Here is a 16,239-nt window from a genome sequence, read left to right as displayed (position 1 = left end):
AGTACCTATCTCTTAAGATTGATGTGAGAGTTAAATGTCAGTGTATGTAGAGCATTTAGAAGCGTCTTGCACAAAATATGTTAGAGGTATCATAATCATTATTAGTTTATTCTAGGAATAGGGAATTTATATAGCACTGCTTCCAAGTGTATCAAGTATGCTCGTCCAATTAACGCAACAGTTATATTACCCAAAATGCCACTGCCAGCATTCGAGGCTCTCCGCCGAGCTCCAGCTACACAGGGTGACCAGAAAAGGTGACATTGAAATTACTCATAGTTTGAAAACTGCCTTCAAATACAGTAGTTCCCCCCCCTCCTTTTCTGAAGGGGTATGTTCTAAGATTTCCAATGAATGCCTGAAACCTCAAATAGTACTGAACCCTGTATGTACTATGTTTTTCTATACATACCTTTTCACTTAAAGGCTCCTTTTTGTCATATCGAATTGCCAGCATCACTATCTTTGTGGTTTTGGGCCATTATTAAGTAACTAAGTGTGACTTGAACACAAGCACTGCAATACCCAGCCAATGAATCTAAGAGTGAAGGACCATTACTGAGTGACTACTGGATGGATGGAATGTACAGTGTGCTACACAGGACAAAGGGATGCTTCCTGTCCTGGGAAGGTTGGAGCAAGATTTCATAGCACTGCTCAGAATGGCACACAGTTTAGCACTGATGAATTACTGTTTTTGGACCATGGCTGACCCTAAGTAACTGAATCCGCAGAAACCAAAACTATGGACAAGGAAGGACTACTGTATATAAATGTTCCAACATTTAAAACAAACCAGAAAGGAAGAAGAGTGGAGCTCTAACACTCAAGACTAAAGCTGAGGTCCTGCTGCTTAAATTGACTTTCCTAATTTCTTTCCTTAAGCTAATATTAAATAGGATAAAAGAAAAATGCCTTATTGCAGAACACACAGCACATGGGTAGCTGTTCTTCCTGCAAAGTTGTCCTCTGAGAGCTGTATGATCTCCAGTGCACTGATGTAATGTAAAGATAAGACAGGTCCTATAGCACCTTGACACTTGGCCTCCAAGGCCCCTCCACTGGCACTGCAGCCAGGCTTAAGTGTGAGCCTTTATGCAAGAGGTCAGGCTCCTATGACTCTGGGTGCTTTGTTCTGATGCGGACTGATGATTCCTGAGGATGCTATCCTATGTACATTTTTAGAAATTAGTAAATGAACTATTACTAACCCAGAAGCCAAAATTTTGAGAAACAACACTCAAGATTTAATTCTGCTGACATTTAACTGGTGACACAAATCTTGTAGCATTTAAGCTCCCCACAGAAAGGAGGTGAAACAGTTTTCTTCAGTCATGTATTTTTGAGATGATCTTACTGGTCTTAGTATTTTTATCTTCTTTCAGAGTTTCAGGAACTATAAAGCAACTCCAGTTTAGAGTTTTGCCATCTTATTCCATATTCACTAACTTTAAAGTTTTCTGTGGGAACTGGCAATATATTTTGTAAGCCAGGTCTGGGTCCTTTGCTAGGAACATCTTCAGCTGTGAAAAAAGCCTTTTTGGAAGGTAAGATCAGGCTGTAGCAGTTGAGACTAGAAATGGCAAAATTAAAGGTCGTAATAGAGTCCCTCATTCCCCATTCCAGTTCAGAATGACAACAAAATTTCTGATAGAACCCACTCACATTCAGAAATACTTGTTTTGTCAAATCTTTCAGAGAGAGGGAGAAGGCAACTTAAAGAGCTTAAGAGATGGAAGAGGTAAATCATGCCTAGTTTCTTGCTGGATATGGAGTACAAAAGCAAAAAGGAAAAGATGGTAGTTAGGAAGAACAAAACAAAACCAGAGAGGTTTTGCTAGTGTAAAGCCTGATGAACCACCACAGCCTGCAAAAGACTTTGAGTAGTCCAGTGTTCCCACACCTGGACCTGGGACTGCATGGCCAGGAAAAGCTGTGAGACTGAGCCTGCCCAAGCTTCTCTGAGCAGCCCCTTCAAAGCGGCCAGAGGCCCTGCATTAGGCATCACAAACTTGGCCTTGGATTTGCTGCTCCTCCTGCTGCCTGTCACTGAATTCTTCATCTGTACACTAGATCCTAGTCTTCTTTTCTCCACATTTTTCTTTCTCAGTGAAAATTGTGGCTACTCAGAAGGTCTTTACAAAGGGGGTGAAACTTGAGCTGAATTTGAGAGGAAAGAGTAATATTTTGATAGAAAAGCAGAAATGACAAGGATAAAGGGAGAGGTGGCATTCTGAACAGTTAAATGAGAGATACATTTACAGACTTTATGATTGTCTTCTGGTTTGGACTGATTGATTATAAGCCCTTATTCTTTGGTCATGACATAGCTGTAGTAATTATTTTGAAGAGTGTGCAGAAGCAGTAAAGGATAGAACACAACCATAGGTCCTCCCCTCTTCTTCCCTCCACTGCCCTGTGTTCTGTTTTGCTGGCGTGGCCTTAGGACCTTCACTAAGCTCACTCTTCAGAGTCCTGTTCTTTGGAATGTGGGAATTGTATTCTTTCTTAGTGATGCTGGTGGGAGTCCCTTAATGAGCTGGGAACATGGTTCTTAAAGAGTAGTTCCCAGCCCTGCTTCTCCCAGCCAAATAAAACATTCTGACTCCAAGGGATGAGTAATTTTAGCAAAACACTTTAGACTGTTGAAGTACAGCTGTGTCTCCAGCATTAGTTTTCAGTGTGTATAGTTCAATTTCTCAGAGAACAGCTGACCACCTCTAGAGATATAGAATACCCCCACAGTAAGTGAAATTGAACTACATTAAACAGGAACAATTTTTTAAAACTGGGTCACAACATAGTAATAAAAGGAACAATACAACCAACAGAAAGTTTAAACAATTCTCAACTTGCATGCACCTAATATACCATAATGCTTATTACATCACAAAAAGGAAAACTTAGTGGGCTAAATACCCAATTTCAAAGGTTATAAAATCAGTAGAGTAAACCTTAAGAAAGTAAAGAACATTAATTAGTGTAATAAAAGTCAAAGATGTAATGCAAAGTATCTATAAACAGAGAACCTGTTTTTTCTTAAAGCTTTCTCCAAGGTTGGGCAAAAAAAAAGAAGATGCAATTTTAAAAATGGGAGAAAAGGAGACATAGCTATATGTAATGATCAACTCTTACTGATGAATTTGAAAAGTTAGAGAAAACAACCAATTACCTAGAAAAATATTACCCAAACAGTGAAAAATAACTAGAAAAGACAAAATAATCATATAATCATTAGAAATTGAAGCATTTATTAAACAATACCTTCCTGCCACACACACACACACACACACACACACACACACACACCACTCTGAGGACTTCCAGTCAAGATGGAGGCATAGGTAGACATGCTTCACCTTCTTGCACAGGCATAGAAAGAAGTACAACCAGATCTCAAAAACAAATAACACCCAGAACCATCAGAAAATCAAGCTGTATGAATGGCCAACACCAAGGATTTAAAGAAGCCACATTCATCCAGACAGGTAGGAGGAGTGGAGTTGTAAAGCCAGGGCAGAGAGGGCACAGTAAGGCACAGAAGTGGTGGCAGCAACAGCATAACAGATGGTCCCACATACTCATGTGGTGAATAAAAATTGGGAGGGATACTTTGGGAGTGAATGATCCCAGCCCCAGGTCAGATCACACAACCCAGGGTTCCAGCACCCCATTTCCTCTGGCTGTAGGTACCAATGGGAGTTAGGGCAGCAGAAGAAACTGACAGATTTTCACCACTTAAAAGGGTCCATATGGGCTTAGAAGGTACACAAATCCCACAGTAGCAGCTGGAAGGGCACCAATCAAATACAGGAGGTGAGTGAGGTGGGGCATACTGAAAGTGGGACAAGGACCTGGAAGGCCTCTAGAAGCCAGGGAGTGCCACTGACCCTCTCTGAGCCCTGTCCCCACCACATACACACACTGCCACAAAGTAGTAAGCAGATTGCCTTACCCTGGCAATTACTTAAGACTCTGCCCCACACGATTTGCAAGTGCCTTTTCTATATAGGCCATGCTACTAAGACAGGGAGTAAAAGCAGCTTTACCTAATACACAGACACAAACACAGAAGACTGCCAAATTGAGGAGGCAAAGAAATATTGCCCAAATGAAAGAACAGAACAAAACCCCAGAAAAAGAACTAAGTGAAATGAAAATAACCAACCTATCAGAGTTCAAAACACTGGTAATCAGGATGCTCAGAGAACTCATGGAGTATGGCCACAAAATAAAGGAAGAAATGAGGGACACGGTAAGTGACATAAAAATATACAGGGAACCAAGAGTGAAAGGAAAGAAACCAGAGTTCAAATTAATGAATGGGAACAAAAGGAAGAAATACATATTCAACCAGAACAGAAAGAAGAAACAAGAATTCAAAAAAATGAGGGGAGGGACACTATACAACTTTAAACATGCCAACATCTGAATCATACGGGTACCAAGAGGAGAAGAGGAAGAGCATGAAATTGAAAATTTATTTGAAAAAATAATGAAAGAAAACTTACCTAATTTGGTTAAAGAAGCAGACATAGAATTCGAGGAAGTAGGGAGAGTCCCAAACAACTTGGACCCAAACAAGACACATCATAATTAAAATGCCAAAGGTTAAAGATAAAGAGAGAATCTTAAAAGCAGCAAGAGAAAAGCAGTTACTCACTACAAAGTAGTTCCCATAAGACTGTCTGCTGATTTCTCAAAAGAAACTTTTCAGGCAAGAAGGGGCTGGCAAGAAGTATTCAAAGTGATGAAAAGCAAAGACCTACAACCAAGATTACTCTATCCAGCAAAGCTGTCATTTAGAATGGAAGAGCAGATAAAGTGCTTCCCAGACAAGGTAAAACTAAAGGAATTCATTATCACCAAGCCATTATTACATGAAATGTTAAAAGGACTTATTTAAGGAAAAGAAGACCAAAACTATGAACATTAAAATGACAACAAATTCACAACTATCAACAACTGAATCTAAAAAACAAAAACACACTAAGCAAACAACCAGAACAGGAACAGAATCATAGATATGGAGATCATTTGGAGGATTATCAGCTGGCAGGGGGAAGGGGGAGAACAGGGAAAAGGTGCAAGAATTAAGAAGCATAATTGGTAGGCACAAAATAGACAGGGGAGGTTAAGAATAGTATAGGAAATGGAGAAGCCAAAGAACTTATATGTATGACCCATGGACATGAACTAAGGGGGGGGGGCATTGTGGAGGGAAGGCGGGTACTAGGCAGACGGGGCCAAAGGGGGGAAAATGGGACAGTTGTAATAGCATAATCAATAAAATATACTAAAAAAAAAAAAACCCTTTGCTTGTTTTACTGACAAATTTTACCAAGTATCAAGGAACAGATTAATCTCAACTATATATACTGTTTCAGAGGATAGAAAACAAGTAGATATTTCCAACTTCTAATATAACCTCAAGACTTAAACTAGACAAAGAATAGTACTAGAAATGAAAACTATGTCATCCTCACTGTTAAACATTGATGAAAAAAGTCTAAATAAAATGCTAACCCCCCCAAAAAATTATAAAAAACAAATATATAATGACCAATTGGGATTTATCCTAGGAATAATATCCTGTCTTTATAATTCATCACATTAACAGAATATAGGGGAAAAAATATGATCATCTTAGTAAATGAAAAAACAAAAATCACTGCATTAAATTTAACATATAGTCATGATTTAAAGGGATAAAAATGAATTAGCAAACAAGGAATAAAAGGAAACATCATTACAACTGGATAAAGGTGTAGTATATACAGGGTGGGCAAAAGTAGGGTTGAGTTCATGCAGAAAAAATACAATAGTTAATAAATAGTAATACAAGAATAAACTCTGTTTTGCACACTAATAACTATGTCTATTTTTGCCCCACCCTGCATATACAGTGGAATAGTACTTGGTCATAAAAAATGAAATCTTACCATTTGCGCCAACATGCATAGACCTAGAGGGTTTTATGTTAAGGGAAATAAGTCAGACAGAGAAAGAAAAATACCACATGGTTCTGCTTATTTGTGGAATCTAAAAAGTAAAGTAAATGAACAAACAAAACAAAAACAGAGTCATAGATACAGAGAAAAAAAACTGATGGTTGCCAGATGGGAGGGAATTTAGGAGGCTGGGTAAAAATGTGAAGGGATTAACTATAAATTGAGAGTTAAAAAATAGTCAAGAGGATGTGAAATACAGCATAGGGGAGACAGTCAGTAATATTGTAATAATTATGTATGGTGCCAGGATCACTTCACAAGTTATATGTGTCTAACCACTATGCTGTACACGTGAAACTAATGTAATATTCAATGTCAACTATAATTGAAAAAAATCAAAATTTAAAAAAAAATGTTACTATGCTGTAAGAGGCATCTTTTCATGCAGGACAATATTAAGATTGTGGACTCTAGGTTTAAGCATACCTGAGATTCAAATCCTATCCCTGCCAATTACTAGTTGTGTTATATTGTACAATCATTACAAATTGTTTATGAGAGTTAGCTTGTATTATTTTTAAGCAAGGTTTATTGACAAGTAATTTACATATAGTAAAATTAACCTTTTGCCATGTACAGTTTATAAATTTTGCTTAACTCATACAGTTGTGTGGCCACCATGACAAGTTGGAGAACATTTCCATCACCACCCTGCCAGAGATCTCCCATCTCCAGTGCTCAGTGACTGCTGACCTGTTTTTTGTCCCTATAGTTTTAAATAAACTAGAGTGTTAAATAAATGGAATCACACATCATGTGACCTCTTGAATCAGTCTTCTTTTGTTTAGCATTAGGCTTTAAGAACTTATTCATGTTGTTGTATGTTTTAGTAATTTGTTTTGTGAGAAACCATGAGAACTAATAAGAGGATTTGGTAGGTTGCTCATCAGGGCAGATCTAGGCTTTGTGAATCTTGAAGCTTATATGATTTGGGATCCATCTCTTAGGAAAAAAATATAAAATTACTCATACAAAATTAGGTATGAGAGAAGTTATTTTAAGAAATCACAACTGTATTGCTAGAAACAAAAGAATTCTGAAAACTTTTCTTTTACTCACCTCATCAAATAAGAAATTAGCCTAGCTGGTGTGACTCAGTGGATTGAGTGCCTGCCTGCAAACCAAAGGGTCTCCAGTTCAATTCCCAGTCAGGGTACATGCCTGAGTTGCAGGCCAGGTCCCCAGGAGGGGTCCATGTGAGAGGCAACCACACATTGATATTTCTATCCCTGTCTTTCTCCCTCCTTTCCCCTCTCTAAAAATAAATAAATAAAATCTTTAAACAAAATAAGAAATTAAAAATATGATTTCTTTAAAAACTATGCAAAATATACCATCTATTCCTACAGGAAAGATCTTCCATTTTTAATAGACAAAAATTTTCTGCTTAGTTTTACATTTTTTGATGATTGGAAGAATTTTTCACTAACTAGTTTCTGGTTCAGTGCTTGCCAAACCTGGCTTCTCTTCCTCCTCCCACATGGTTCTAGGATGAGTGCTACAGGCACATTCGTCCCCGATCCATAACATCTGGTCCCACTCTCTTTGTAGCAGGGTGTCTGTTAGCACAGGATGGAAGGATTGTTTATTCCTTGAAGCAGTCCTGCCCTAGGACAGCTAGCAATAATTTAACTATAGACTATATGATTGTGAACCACATAATATCCCATCATACTCATACTAAATGTGTGTTCAACCAACTTCCTCTGTATCCCCAAAAGTCCCACTCCCACCCCGACACCACTCACTAGAGATATGTGACAAAGGAGAATTCTAACTGGAAATAACAGTGGTCATAACATATTGTAGTTAAAATACCTTTCTTTTGCAAATTTTTCAAGAAAATTTGACTCTATGATTTACTGCCAGGGTTCCTCCAAGAACCTAGAAAGGGTTCATTCAAGCAAGCACTTGGAAGCTTAAGGAAATTGCTGGGAAACTGGACTTGATATTTCTCATTAAGAGGACAAAGACAGGGATTGAAGGAAAGGAACCTTTTAATTTCAGCCTGCTCTTTTTGCCGTATATTTAAAAAGAACAGTGTACTTGAGTACTCTTTTGGAAGAATTCAACAAATTTTTGATCTTTTTAAATATTTTAAAGTACACTGAGTGATTTGGAGACTAGGTGGCACCATCTTGGTGGTTCCATTCCATGGGCTCAGTCAGCCTCTGGGTCTGATTGGTACAGGTCTGGTGTCCCTCTTCAAATGCCAGCAATTCTAGAGCAACCCTGGTGCTGGACCCGGGCTGGATAGCTTGGGTCTCCATACTTTTCTCTTGGTATTTTCTTAGTGGAAATCACAGAACCAGCATCCTTAATTCAGGAAACCACTTTACTCTTTTAGAACCAAAAAACAACTAATATATTCAATCTATGGTGATATGAGATGATGTCATTTTATATATTAAAAGGTTGAAGATGAAATAATGTTTTGGAACAAGAAGTAACTCAGATTTAAAGCACTTGATTAACAAGGTATTTTAAATATTTCCCATGGGTTTTTGTTGTGTAAGAGTCACATACCTTTAAAAATGTGCTATTTTCAGCTAAATTGCTTAAACACAGACTGTGTACACTTCAGTTTTCAGACTCTGGGCAATGGAGAAATACAGAATTCAGAATTTTTTTTAAAGAACATTGCTTGGTTTTTAAATATTTATGGGTTTCATACTGACAGTTACCTATTTGTATTTCATCTTTTTATCTTAAAGTGTTGTTAAAGCTAATAAAGGTATAGAAGCTTTAAGTAAGGGTGTAATGTTTTACAGATAATACATATTACTTTTATAATAGAAATATAAATAAAGCATTAGACAGGAGTGCCATTTACTTGTAATCAACACTGGGTCAAGTACTTGAGGTACTCATGGGTAACTCTCAAACTGTTTACAACTGAGGTGGAGAAAAAGCCAAACATTTATGCAGTACCAGCACACACTGTGAGGAAGGATAAAACTATGTGCTGAATTTATAAGGTACAGTAAGTGTAAGTACAGAGGCAGAAGAAAGGAGGGCTGTGTAGTTCTAGCAGAGGCTTACCTGAATGATTCCCAATGAAGATGGGTTGGAGGGTGTTCAGAGAAAGGGAACGCCATGAATAGAACTCAGTATAAGGAATTTCACAGGACCAAATGAAGGTTGTCATTTCTGGGAAAGGATATTCCCCAGGTCAGATTGCCAGATTTAACAAGTAAAAATGTACAACAACCTGTTAAATTTGAATTTTAGATAAACAGTAATTTAGATATTCTCCATGTAATATTTGAGAGTTGCCTATACTAAAACATTATCAGCGTTTCTATGAAATTCAAATTTAATAGGGAATCCTGTATTTTATCTCACCCTAGCCCTCAGACTTTTTTTTTAAGACACCACGTGACTTCCCTGGGCTGACTGCAGTGCTCTGAACCCAGCAGTGGGGATGCTGCTGTAGTCCGGGCTGCAGCCAACCACATGCTTCTTAGCTTTTCCAGCATAATAATTTTGGGCTTCCTGAAGAAGAGAATGGATTTCCTTTAAAGAGTATTTTAATTGAACTTTTTATTTTGAAATAATTGTGAATTCACATGCAGTTGTTAAAAACAATACAGAGAGATCACATGTCCCCTTTCTGAGATTCCCTCAGTGATAACAACTTGCCAAACTATAGGACAATATCAAAATAAGGATATTGACATGAATACAGTTAGGATACCGAATATTTCCATCCCAACAATAATATTACTTGTTGGTCTTCTATAGTCACACCCGTTTCTGAGACATCCTGTTTTGTTTTATATATTGGGTTGGCCAAAAAGTTCATTTGGTTTTTTTCCATAAGATGGCTCTACTAGTGCTTAGTTGTCTTTAACTTCATTCAAAACAATTTTGTTAGATTACATTGTGACGGCTGTCATATAAGAGTTCATTTTTTAAAGAGAGAGAGAGAGAGAAACATCAATGTGCGGTTGCTGGGGGCCAGGGCCTGCAACCCAGTATGTGCCCTGACTGGGAATCGAGCCTGTGATGCCTAGTTCGCAGCCTGCGCTCAATTCACTAAGCCACACCAGCCAGGGCAAGAGTTCATTTTTAAAGAACTTTTCAAAACTGGTGAATTCTTGTGTGGCCATTTTAATATTGAAGATGGAAGAAAATAAGCAACATTTTTCATGTATTATGCTTTAGTATTTCAAGAAAGATAAAAACACAACTGAAATGCAAAAAAAAAAAGATTTGTGCAGTTAATGGAGAAGGTGCTGTGACTGATTGAACATGTCGAAAGTAGTTCTCCAAGTTTTGTGCTGGAGATTTATTGCTGGATGATGCTCCACAGTCAGACCAGTTGAAGTTGATAGCAATCAAATCAAGACATTAATTGAAAACAATATTATACCATGTGGGAGATAACTGACATACTCAAAATAACCAAATCAATAAAGTTATTGGTGAAAATGAAAAATGTGCCCTATTTTACAGAAAAAAATACAGACTTTTTGGCCAACCCATATAATGCCCAGGATTTTTAGCTGTACTTAGCAGGAAGAATGTGGGGAAATATGATTACTAATACTATCTCCCCAAAGGGAGAAGTTCTATAAATACTTTTAATACCAACTTAATTCAGTCATTGAAAATTCCTTGTTAACCCTCTACCTGCTACTACTCCATTGCAGAGAGTTTTTTTTTTTTTTCATGTTACACAGTTGAAAGTATGTGTGTTGATCAGGGGTCTCCAGGAAAACAGAACCAATAGGAGGTAGAAATCTATATATATATATCTATCTGTATCTATAGAGGTAGATGTAGATATAAAGTAAGGAATTGGTTCATGCAATTATAGAGGCTGACAGGTCCCAAAATCATCAGGATGAATTGGCAAGCTGGAGACCCAGGAGAGCTCATGGTGTAGTTCCAGCCTGAGATCTGGGCTGTCATACTCCAGATCCAGGAAGAGCCCATGTTTCAGTTCAAGTGCAAAAGCAGGAAATATTCTTAGAGGAAGGTCAGCCAATTCAGGCTTTCATCTGATGTTTTATTCAGTATGCCCATGGAAATGTTAATCTCGAGAAACACCCAGAATGACGTTTGACCTAGTATCCAGGCATCCCAAGACTCCATCAAGTTGACACAAAATTAATCATCATGGTATGCAAACATTTAAAAACTCAAGACTACCAAATGGGTTAATTTGGATCTTAATATGAATTCTGACCAATGTTTACTCACCAAATACTCTTTTGGGCTGCCTCTGAGATATATAGAGAAACTCAAAGGGAATGAGTAAAGCCTTTCAAAGATTCAAAAATGTATACACAGAGAGCAACTGCTATAATCTGGAAGGCAGTATGACATTATGGAAAGTAAGAAATTTATGGTTGCCATGTTTCTTTGAGAGAACTTTATAAACAGGAAAACCATTAAAGCTTTTATTTTTCCCAATTCTTTGAGTAAAAATGTATCTCTTTGTTGAAAGATTTTAAAAATTTAAAATAAGAATTTCTCATGAACTATGGTCTTCTCTAAGCAGCAGCTTTCTTATCTGAAAAGGAGGTGTTTTATATCTGTAAAATGAGTGTGAATGTGAGTGTTCCATAATTAAACATTCTCTAATGTTAGACATCTGGATAACCTTCAGTTTTGCAGCTTTATAAATAAGACTGCCATCTTGGTGCTGAAATCTCTATCTTCATTTTGAATCATTTCCTTAACTATATCTTCCTAGAGATGGAGTTGCTAAGGAATAGAACCTTCTAGAAAGGTGATATACCAAGATTGTACTAGCAGTGGTAGCAATTGTGGGGGAAGGGAGAGGCTTTTGTAATTTTTAAACTTTATATCTTCCAGAAGCATCAGATGGTGAAGGAGGAGAAGACATAGAAATGATGCAGCCGGAGACAGCTCCAGTTTCTGTCCCGTCAAAGAAACCCAAACAGGTGACAGTAACTGTGGGAAAGTCACAGCTGTTAGATTCTGCAGTCACCCTCTTCTACCCTCTACAGTATTTCCTGTCCCTTAACATCAGTTGTTGGTCATATTCCAGGGAAACTTTTACCTTCTCTGCCTTTGAAAAAGCCATGCTTCACCAATTATAAACATGCAAGGTTTATTTTTTCCCCTAATACATTTTTTTACACTATAAATGTATTTTTACAACAATGGTATCTTAGATCTCTGTGTCACGTTTTCACCGAAAATCCAGTCTTATTCTTTTAGGTACAGTTCCTAGAAGGAGAAAGATCTTCATAAAAATATTCAAGATTATCCGCTCCCCACGCACACACCAGTGCGTGACTGCAGCATCCTGCCATGCTGCCAGCAGGCTCCCAGGCCCACATGCCACCCGGCACTATGGTCCATTGGATGAATTCTTATCACAGGATCTGCCACCTTCACAGAACCACAAGTGGCCATTTGATAAACTTTATTTCTTGGACCTATAACCTATTTCTTTTTAATCTTCCTACTACCTAGTCACATCCATTTGCAGCTTTTTCACATGACCCTCAAACCTGATTGATTACCATGTGTGATTTTTCTCTGGAAATTTTATTTTGTTTTTAATATTTCTTATTTTCAAATTACAGTTGACATACAATATTATATTACTTTGAAGTGTACAACCCCATGATTAGACATTAAGGTTATATAACTTACAAAGTGATCACCCCAATAAATCTAGTACCCATCTGACATCCTATAGTTATTACAATATTATTGACTATGTTCCCCATGCTATATTTTACATCCCCATAATTATTCTGTAGTTACCAATTTGTACTTAGTCCCTTCACCGTTTTCACCCAGTCCATTAACACCCCTCCTATCTGGCAACCATCAGAATGTTCTCTGTATCTATGAGTGTGTTTCTGTTCTGCTGGTTTATTTTGATTTTTAGATTCCACATATAAGAGAAATCATATGGTATTTGTCTTTTTCTGTGTGACTTCACTCAGCACAATACCCTCTAGGTCCATCATGTTGTTGCAGATGGCGAGATTTCATTCTCTTGTACGGCTGAGCCATATTCCATTGCATATATGCACCACTACTTCATCCTTTCATCTATCAATGGACACTTAGGTTGCTTTCATATCTTGGCTACTATAAATAGTGCTGCAATAAACATATCAGTGTATATGGCTTTTTGATTTAGAGTTTTAGGTTTCTTTGGATAAATGCCTAGAAATGGAATTGCTAGGTCCTGATTTGTCTCCTGCTATAGCCTTTGTTTTAAAGTCTATTTTGTCTTGTATAAGTATTGCCATCCCAGCTTTGTTTGTCTGTTTGCATTTTCATGAAATATCTTTTCCCTTCCTGTTACTTTCAGTCTGCGTGTGTATTTCTATCTAAAATGAATCTATTGTAGACAACATATGTAAGGCTCTTGTTTTGTTATGCATTCAGCCACTGTATATCTTTTTTTGAAATCCTCAACCAAAGGTATGTTCACTGATTTTAGAAAGAGAGGAAAGGAGAGAGAGAGACATCGATGTAAGAGAGAAACATTGATCAGTTGCCTCCCATATGTGCCCTGATCAGAGATCAAACCCACAAGCTAGGTATGTACCCTGACCAAGAATGGAACCTGCACCTTTTCGTGTACAGGACATTCTAACCAACTGAGCCACCCTGCCAGAGCACCACCATGTCTTTTGATTAGAGCATTTAATCCATTTGCATTTAAAGTAATTGTTGATGGATAGGTTTTTATTGCCATTTTTTTGTTTATATTCTTTATCTTTTTTCTTCTTCTTAAAGAAGACCCTTTAACATTTCTATGTAATACTAGTTTGGTGGTGAAAAACTCCTTTAGCTTTTTATTGTCTGGGAAGCTCTTTATCTGTCCTTCGATTGTAAACAATAGCTTTGCTCAACAGAGTAATCTTGCTTGTAGGTCCTTGCTTTTCATCACTTTGAATATTTCTTGCCAATCCCTACAGCCTGCAAAGTTTCTGTTAAGAAATCAGCTACAGGACTTCTGGCCAAGATGGAGGCATAGGTAGACACACTGTGCCTCCTCACACAACCAAAACAAGGACAACAACAATTTAAAAACAAAATAACAACCAGAACTGATAGAAAATTGAACTGTATAGAAGTCCGACAACCAAGGAGTTAAAATACACACGTTCATCCAGACCGGTAGGCGGGGCAGAGTTGGCCAGGACGAAAGGGGTCATGGCACAAAAAATGATGGCACTGGGTACGCAAGATGGAAGCAGGCAGTCCCTGGGCGCACAGGGGGCGGCTGGCAGACCCAGTGAGATGGTGATTGTGAAGCGAGGCACTGTGTGCCAGGCAGCTGGCTGACCAGGCAGTCGCACATTTGTGCCCAGGTAAACCAGGAGAGGCTGGGGAGCGAGACAGACAACACAACCCAGGGTCCCGGCACCGAGAAATAAAGCCTCAAGGCACCAATTGGGGACACCTGTGGGATTGAGGCACAGGGAGAGCCTCCCAGCCTCACAGGAGAGTTCACTGGAGAGACCCACAGGGTCCTAGAACATACACAAGCCCACCCACCCAGGAATCAGCACCAGAAGAGCCCAATTTGCTTGGGGGAAGCAGCTGAAGGGACTGAAATCCAACTGAGAGCACAGCAACCACCATTGTTCCCTCTCAGACCCCACCCCCACATACAACATCACAACCCAGTGACTGGGTTGACCCGCCCTGGTAAACACCTAAGGCTCCGCCCCTCATATGTAACAGATGCATCAAGACAAAAAAAAAAAAAAGGGCCCAAACGGAAGAACAGATCCAAGCTCCAGAGCAAATACAACTAAGCGACCAAGAGATAGCCAACCTATCAGATGCACAGTTCAAAGCACTGGTGATCAGGATGCTCACAGAATTGGTTGAATCTGGTCACAAATTAGATGAAAAAATGAAGGCTACACTAAGTGAAATGAAGAAAAATGCACAGAGAACCAATAGTGATGGGAATAAAACTGGGACTCAAATCAATGGAGTGGACCAAAGGAAAGAAAGAAACAACCAAATAGAAAGGAATGAAGAAATAAAAATTCAGAAAAATGAGGAGAGGCTTAGGAACCTCCAGGACATCGTTAAATGTTCCAATATCCGAATTATAGGGATACCAGAAGGAGAAGAGGAAGAGCATCAAGTGGAAAACTTATTTGAACAAATAATAAAGGAGAACTTCCCCAACCTGGCAAAGGAAATGGACTTCCAGGAAGTCCAGGAAGCTCAGAGAGTCCCAAAGAAGTTGGACCCAAGGAAGAACACACCAAGGCACATCATAAGTACATTAGCCAAGATTAAAATGAAGGAAAGAATTCTAGAAGCAGCAAGAGATAAGGAGACAATAACCTCAAAGGAGTTCCCATCAGACTGTCAGCTGATTTCTCAAAAGAGATCTTGCAGACAAGAAGGGGCTGGGAAGAAGTGTTCCAAGTCATGAAAGGCAAGGACTTACATCCAAGATTGCTTTATCCAGCAAAGCTTTCATTAGAATGGAAGGACAGATAAAGTGCTTCTCAAATAAGGTCAAGTTAAAGGAGTTCCTCATCACCAAGCTCTTATTATATGAAATATTAAAGAGACTTATCTAAGAAAAAGAAGATAAAAAACACGTATAGTAAAATGACAGCAAACTCACAATTATTAACAACCACACCTAAAACAAAAACAAACTAAGCAAATAACTAGAACAAGAACAGAACCACAGAAATGGAGATCACATGGAGAGTTAGCAACAGGGGAGTGGGAGAAGAAGAGAGGGGGAAAAGGTACAGAAAATAAGTAGCATAAATGGTAGGGAGAAAATAGACAGCAGGAAGGCAAGAAGAGTATGGGAAATGTAGGAGCTAAAAAGCTTATGACCCATGGACATGAACTATAGAGGGGGAATGTGGGTGGGAGGGGGTGTGCAGTGTGGAGGGGAATGAAGGGGGAAAATGGGACAACTGTAATACCATAATCAATAAAATATGCTTAAAAAAAATAAAAATAAATTATTTAAAAAATGAAAAAAAAAGAAATCAGCTACAGCCTTGTAAGTGCTTTTCTATTGCTGCTTAAAATATTCACTCTTTGTTTTTACCTTTGGCATTTTAATTATGATGTGTCTTAATATGGGCCCTCTTTAGGTTCATCTTGTCTGGGACTCTACTTTCTGGACTTTTAGGTCTATTTCCTTCACCAGGTTAGGGAAGTTTTCCATTATATTTTTTTCAAGTAATTTTTAAAATATATAATCTTCATTATTTTTTCCATTACCATT

The 16,239-nt window shown here is 38.2% G+C and overlaps 1 protein-coding gene across 1 annotated transcript in view; it reads left to right on the top strand.

Annotated features, from left to right (window-relative positions):
- Positions 1 to 16,239, top strand: part of CMSS1 (cms1 ribosomal small subunit homolog) — a 382,714-nt gene that overhangs the window by 329,623 nt on the left and 36,852 nt on the right. The window contains exon 2 of the mRNA XM_028505249.2: positions 11,838 to 11,926. Within this exon, the coding sequence (XP_028361050.1) occupies positions 11,838 to 11,926 (89 nt within the window). The remainder of the gene's footprint in view (positions 1 to 11,837; positions 11,927 to 16,239) is intronic.

The sequence above is a fragment of the Phyllostomus discolor genome, chromosome 2 (genome assembly GCF_004126475.2).
Source record: "Phyllostomus discolor isolate MPI-MPIP mPhyDis1 chromosome 2, mPhyDis1.pri.v3, whole genome shotgun sequence".
In the NCBI taxonomy this organism is placed as follows: Eukaryota; Metazoa; Chordata; class Mammalia; order Chiroptera; family Phyllostomidae; genus Phyllostomus; species Phyllostomus discolor.
Note: the sequence above shows the minus strand (reverse complement) of the source record. Positions and strands in the feature narration are given on the sequence as shown.